The sequence below is a fragment of the Cavia porcellus genome, unplaced genomic scaffold (genome assembly GCF_034190915.1).
Source record: "Cavia porcellus strain 051 isolate PalLab524CR breed Dunkin Hartley unplaced genomic scaffold, mCavPor4.1 scaffold_12, whole genome shotgun sequence".
NCBI classification, from domain to species: Eukaryota; Metazoa; Chordata; class Mammalia; order Rodentia; family Caviidae; genus Cavia; species Cavia porcellus.
The window spans coordinates 48,885,325-48,892,581 of record NW_026947495.1 but is presented as its reverse complement, the minus strand read 5'-3'; the positions used below and the strand labels follow the sequence as shown (position 1 = coordinate 48,892,581).

Sequence of the window (7,257 nt, the reverse complement as noted above, 5' to 3'; positions counted from 1 at the left end):
CCAGACTATAAATGTAGGCAGAATCAGAAAAAATAGTTATTAAATACTTTTAAAATTACACATGTGTTTGACATAGCTATCATATGAAGTAGAAATTGTGGAGAACAAAAATAACATTTAGGTAGGAGCACAGAAGCACTAGTTATGAATCACAAAATGGTATAGTCTTAAAAATCTGAAGCAAAAAAATTAACAAAATACTTCCATTCTTAGATAAAGAATAAGTCAGTCTTTCTCTCTCATTCTGAATAATAGACCACAGGACATGATCAAAGTGGATTTGAGGTTGGTTTTCTGGTTTTGGGGGGGATTTTTTTTTTAGCCATTTCGATAATCAGATTAATGCCAGAAAATGAAAATCAATGTAAGTGTGTAACTATTCTTTTATATGAACACCTAGCCAATCAGACTATTTGCCTAACATTTTTATATTGTGTTGTGTAAATTTATCATTTCAAAATATGAGTGACAATTTATCATATCTTTTTTTACATCATTATCTTTTACATTTTATTTGTAAATACAGCTAAAGGAATAGATCAAATCCATTAGTCTTCCTCAAAAATCTAGTTTTAAGCACTAAAATTGCTCAATTTTATCATTTTTTATGAAAACATTTTTAAAGAGGACAGGTTTTTTCTTTGTTTGCTTTGCTTTGTTTTGTTTCACTTTGTTTTTTAAGGCAAGATCTCACTCTGTAGTCCAGACTAGCCTTGAACTCACTGTGTAACCTAGGCTGACCTCAAACTCAGTGATCCTCCTGCCTCAGCCTCCCAAGTGCTGGTACTACAGGTGTGTACCACCACACTTGGAAGGTTATTCTTCCTTAAGTAACTAAGTAGATTAATCTATTTACTCTTGTTGGGTTTTACATCTTTTTGGTAAATGTTCTTCCTATATGGCACTGCCTGCAATGACTGTGTATCTATAATAAGACATAACTGATGTTATAAAATGCATCACATTTTTTACTGATACATATCAATAAGGTTTCCACTGTTGTAACCTTATACCTCAGCTAAAATTTAAAACATCCATCTTTCACTTTAGAATTTTCACACTGGATATCTTCTAACTTACCCTGTGAAATAGCATAACAAGTTGTGATATGCGGCTTGGGAGATTATCAGACCACAATTGGGGTGGTAATAAATACATCACTTAAGATGCAGTAGCTATAATTTCTCTTTAAAGGTCCTTAATTGGGACAGTGAACAATCCAGCTATGATTTCCACTGTTGTGGCACATGAGACCTTTTTAGATGCAATGAATTTGTTGTGGTTCTCCCACTGCGTTCACAGTCAGTCTCAGTGGACCCATTCTGAAGTCTGACAGTGGAAATCTAAATTCAGCACGAGAGAACATGTCCATGAAACAACACCTCAGGGATCCAAAATTACAGTTGTTCTATCTTGCATTATTCTCAAATTGCTGATATGGCAGACAGAGTAGAAATACCTGTTTATAAATTAGAATGTTAGCAAGTTATTAGATTCCTTTGTGTGATGACATGAAATTCATATGAAAAAAAATATATATCTTAAAATGTAATCCCATCTTTAATAAAGAAATTAGATTGCAACCCTAATTATATGTCTTCAAATTAACACATTTTCAGCATTATAAAAACTAAACTATTTCATATGTGCACACACACACACACACATAAACACACACATAGATACATAGTACACACAGCACATAATTTGCTGACTTAGGACATCTCTTCCCCTTTTATAGTTAAACAGGGAATTTCCATTTCCTGAGTCATAAGTCCAGTATTATAACTGTTCGAATGGGTGTGTGCACATGCATATACATGTTCAATTTTAAATCTTATTGGGCTCAGGCCAGAGTGATTAATAATTGGTGTTAAAATACACAAAGGATAATTTCCTAGTTGCTGAACCTGGAATTCAGCAACATCCTTCTAGCCTATATTGGGTGTCTCTCTGTTTGATTGCTAATACTCTTTAAAGCTTAACAATCAGACTAATACCTAAAATTCAAATTTTTTATTGATGGCTTTGTAGCTTGAGTTGTTTTTCAAATAGATATGATACCTGTAACGGGATTCCATAAATCACTAAGAGAATAACACATTGATGTTTTAGACAAGAATAATAATCCATCTTCTATTTTACTTTGTCACCTCTTACCAAGTTAGAAAATTTACTTTTCAAATTGTATGAAACTAAAGTTATTTTCAAAGTTTGATTCAAGTTTTCCTTCATAATGAGGAGGGAATATTTTAGGATAATGAAGTTTCAGACTTTCTTAAGATCTAGGCCTTATTCGTCCTTAGATAATGGGGTAAAATACTGAAGAGTAGAAAGCCATTAGCAGCAATTTTATTAATCTTAATAGTGAAAAAAGAAAACAAAAAGAATAAACCCTGACACTTTTTCTTTCTTTTTTTAATAGCTATCAAAGTATGGTGTAAATTGGTGGATTGGACTTCAAGAAGAAAAAGCCAACAATGAATTTCAGTATGAATCTAGATTAATTTGCATTTAATTTTGTTTGATGAGTTTTATGTGCAGAATGATTGGACTAGATCTTGATAAGTTTGCTGAATATCCATCATACATTATTTTTAAAAATTTTTCATTTCTCCAGCCAAAGATATGTTTTTAAAGTACACACACATGAAGCCATCACCCCAATCCATGTCATAAACACATTCATCACCTCCAAAGGCTTCCTCTTGTTGCATTTATTTGGTTATTTTTGGATAAGAACACATTAGAAAAAAGTACCTTCTTAGAAAATGTTTAAGTCCACATCAATACAGTATTGTTAACTGCATTTGTTGTACTATACTGATAATCTTTCTAAATTCAGTAAAATATTAATCCTTCATCCCATACCCCAGAAGTTCAAGAATAGTGTTGAAAACAGAACATGCAAAATGACATGACCTTAACATTTTTAATTTTTCTACAGTTGGACTGATGGGTCACCACTAATATACCAAAACTGGGACAACAGAAGAGAAATATCTATGAATAATCAAAGCCAGACATGTGGCTTCATTTCTTCCAAAACAGGTTATTTTATTTAATCATGTTTTGATTTAATATACAAAGTTTTCTGGAGGCTTGAACATTTTTTTATGTTTTATTTTTATTTTAAAGGGATTAAGACAAAAGAGGACAGAACAAAGCAGATCAGAACAATGTAGGCAACACAGCACTTCACCACAAGACAACCGGATATTAACAGTAGCTACCATAATGTCTCTTTCTTTGAAATAGTTGAGCATACCTTCACAAACATAACAAAATAGTATAAAACCATTCAAGAGAATGAAAGTATCATAGGGCATTCAGAACCAAATAACAGAAAATAAACAATGGCTACTATATTATCTCATTTTCCATAGAAAATTCGATAATCACACATATTAAAATCCAGTAAGACACAACATGATAGAACCAATGGAAACAAGAACAAAAGCATGATAGGACTTCAAATCGAGATGATATTAAATCAGCAATAGCTGCCATAATGTCGTTTTCTTCAAAATAGCTTTGAACCTTTTTATTGCATCAATTCAATGAGAAGCCTAGTTGTTTTTATTTTCAGTTGACCGTGTTCTATTTTATCAGTTTTAAGGCTTATGGATGGTCATTCCTTCTGTTTACTTGATGTGTTTATTTTTTAAAAAATAATCCACAACTAGATAAATCCTTCTTTATGAACCAAAAGAGCACCAGTTGAAACTGCCAAGAGTCCATTGAAACTGCCAACAAATTTATCTGACAAATTATATTCTCTAAAAAATTTCAATGTGTAACCTTTTTTGCTTTTTTATCTCTTTCTAATATGTAGTTTATAACTAGCCAAACATTGAACCTCTGTGAAAAGCTTCATTCAATTTAGTATTTTTTTTAATACCTGGCATTAATTGCTGCTTGTTTTGGAAGAACAACTGTTTGCAAATTGGATTTGAAAACACATTTATGTTGAAGATGTTTTAATTTTCATCAGGATAGTGTTTTGTTTGAGTTGATTGTTCACTCATACCCACCCACACTCTCTAGTCAATAAAAGATAACGATATCCCCTCCTCAAATAGATTCATAATTAATCTGTGCCCCGGCTCAGGAAAAGAACAAGCACAAAAAGCGATCCTTGGTGGGAGGGCCTCAGCAGAGTTAGGAAAAGAAATCGCAAGGTTAATCAGCTTTCTTTTGCCAGCAGGTGTCACAACAGCCTACAGAAAGTGCTGCTTTGTGAGTCTGGGAAAATAGCAGCTAATCTGCATTGAAATAGTATTCCAGCCCCTCCTTCAAATCCAACATCTTTTTGGCTCATGTTTTTAATACTAAGAAACTGAATCTGCCCTTGCAATTTGCATTTACTCTGTCCTGTTCTGAGACTGATGATCTGAATGCTAAAAAAATATGCTCAACCCTTACTGTGAAAATAGAGCTCTTCTGAATTAAAAAAGAAAAACTAGTTTGCAGGAGGCCAAAGACTTGTGAATGTTAAGGACAAGTTTTTATGTGAATCTACTTTATTTGAGGGTCAGTATTGGGAAATACTACTTTCTTAGAAGTTCCAGTGTTAATTTTTAAAATTATTATACAGTTTATTTCTTACCTAAGTGCTTGGGGCCAGAAGTGTTTAAGATTTAGGGATTTGTGTTTTTTTTTTTTTTTTATCTGAGAATATTCATGTAGGCTTTATTGAAATCCCAAAATCTGAAATTTGAAACTTTTTAAGCATAATTTTAGAGCTCAAAGGTTTTTTTTTTTTTTTTTTTTTTTTTTTTTTTTTTTTTACTTAATATTTTTAGATTAGGGATGTTCCCCTGCATTTTTTAAAGAATTATAGAGTGTGAATGATTAAGACAAAAAAGTTGCTCAATAAATATTATTTTGTTACCCAAGTGAAATATTCTTAAGATTTAATCAGGTCTGTGATTTCCATGACAGCACTTGTGTATGTTTATTTATTTAGCATTTCAAAACTTTCATTCTTAAAATAGAATCATTGACTTGGCATCTTGCCCAGTTAGCTTTTGCCACTAGGGAACTCTATAATTAGTATCTAAGTTTGGATCAAAAAATAAATCATGAAAACTCTAGCAGTCATAAAAATAGTAATCAACTGAGAATGGCCACAACATCACTATTGTTTCTAAGCCATCTCTCACCTATTTCTCCTCCAGGACTCTGGGGTAGTGAGGAGTGTTCAGTTTTTATGCCTGGTATTTGCAAACGAAAAAAGATTTGGGTCATTGAGAAAGAAAATAATACACCAAAACAACATGGAACATGTCCCAATGGATGGCTATACTTTAACTATAAGGTAAATTTATTTTGTTTCTTTTTTTACAAGTACTGAGTTTGGAAAGTAATCAAAAAATGATGATGGTTTTTAAAAAATCATGAGTTATCCACAGGACCTGAAATGTCTTTGTCAATGTTTTGTGCATCAAGAGATTTAAGAAGTTTCCCACTTAGAAGCAAACAATTTGGAACAAAAACATTTTGTTTATAATGAAAAAGTTTTGTGGAAAATGGCCTTTCCACCACTGCCCATTTGTACACTCAGCCTTACCACTAGCACAGTCATTCATTGTGCTGTGTGGTTTTCTAGGTGTGATGTGTGTGCATGTACATGTCTGTGTGCAGGAAATTGTACCCATGTGTGCCTGTGCGTGCAGGTGCCTGTTAGCTCCTGCTCTCAATAGAGCTATAAACTCCCGAGAGCCCAGTCTCTGTTTGCTCCTTTTGTGTCTTCTCTGCCTGGAACCAGCAAAAATCTCTGCCTACCTTGAATTGACAAACTAATAACTTAGCTTGGTCAATGTCATCTTGAGCCTCATAAAACTGAAGCTTCCATGCAGAATTGAATTTAAGAAAAGAAAATTGCCAGGGGGCTATTGTAAAGCAGATTTATTATTTCTGATACTGTCTTCAATTAAGGCTTAGACTTTCCCTCCACTCCTCATGTTTGTAATAAAACAATTTTATAGGCCTTAGGTGGAAGTAATTAAAATGCATTCCAAATCATAATTGTTTAACTCTTAGAGAATCAAAAACTCAAACTGTGTCATAATTTCATATACTAATAAGCAATTGCTCTTCAATTGTGGACAACCAATTTCTCGTTTGTGATCTTCCTTTCATTCTTAATGTGTGAAATGAAGCCACACGGAGCCTGTACAAATCTGTTGATCATACTTTGTATATTGCATTAATTTATAAAATATATATAAAAGAGAATCTTGCCCATTTTAAAGCATTAACATATACATATAGCATTAACATATATGTAGTTACAAGCATTAAGTATATTCAGACTGTGAAAAAAATCTCCAGATCCTTCTCAATTTTGAGAACTGAAACTCTACCTACTGAACAGCTCCTCCCTGGGCTTTCTTCCTACCTGGTCCCTGGAAACCTTTATATTTCTTTATGAATACTATTTTAGATACCTTGAGTAAATTATACTATATTTATCTTTTTGTGCCTACCTTACTTTATTTAGCATAATATCTTCAAGATTCATCTGTATTATAACATATTACAAGATTTTTTTCCTTTTTAAGGAAAAGTAATACTCTGTTGTATGTAAAACTACATTTTGTTTATCCATGAATAGATGTTTACGTTGCTTCCAGTTGGCTGATTTTACTGGATTATTTCATGTGTATTTCTTACTTTACTGATTTTTAAAATACATGGAATTACTATTCCCATTTTGTGCATGCAAAGTCTGATGCTAATGAAACTATGATTATTCTGAGGGTTTACAGAAAATAAGGATCAGACTGAGAATCAACTTCATGTTTTCTGACCTGAATCCAATGTCTTTGTCCCTCTCCTAGACTCACCACCATACACAGCACAGTTTTTTCCTATAAATACTCTCCTCGGCTGAATGTGGTGGTACATGCCTGTAATCCCAGTACTCTAGGAGGCTAAAACGGAAGATCAAGTTGAAGCCTACCCCAGGTGACTTAGTGAGGCCCTGCTTCAAAATAATTTTAAAAGGTCTAGTTATATAGCAGAGTTCAAGTGCCCTGAGTACAATCGTTAGCACCACACACACAGAGAAAAGACTTGCTCCTCTTTTTTTCTCCTTAGAATTTTAGCACTTTATTCATTCATTTACTTTACTCTTAAATACTGGAAGCTCAAAAACTACCACAATGCCTTCTCATTGGGGGCTTACAAACTACAAAGAGAAGAAACTTCAGTAAATCAATCAAGAAAATAACTATAATTTAAATAATTGTG

The 7,257-nt window shown here is 32.9% G+C and overlaps 1 protein-coding gene across 6 annotated transcripts in view; it reads left to right on the top strand.

Moving 5' to 3' along the window:
* Positions 1-7,257, top strand: part of Pla2r1 (phospholipase A2 receptor 1) — a 135,063-nt gene that overhangs the window by 102,982 nt on the left and 24,824 nt on the right. For all 6 annotated transcript variants that reach the window (XM_063259143.1, XM_063259144.1, XM_063259142.1 and 3 more), the window contains exons 18-20: positions 2,426-2,490; positions 2,948-3,051; positions 5,181-5,320. In XM_063259143.1, coding sequence (XP_063115213.1) covers positions 2,426-2,490; positions 2,948-3,051; positions 5,181-5,320 — 309 coding nt within the window. The remainder of the gene's footprint in view (positions 1-2,425; positions 2,491-2,947; positions 3,052-5,180; positions 5,321-7,257) is intronic.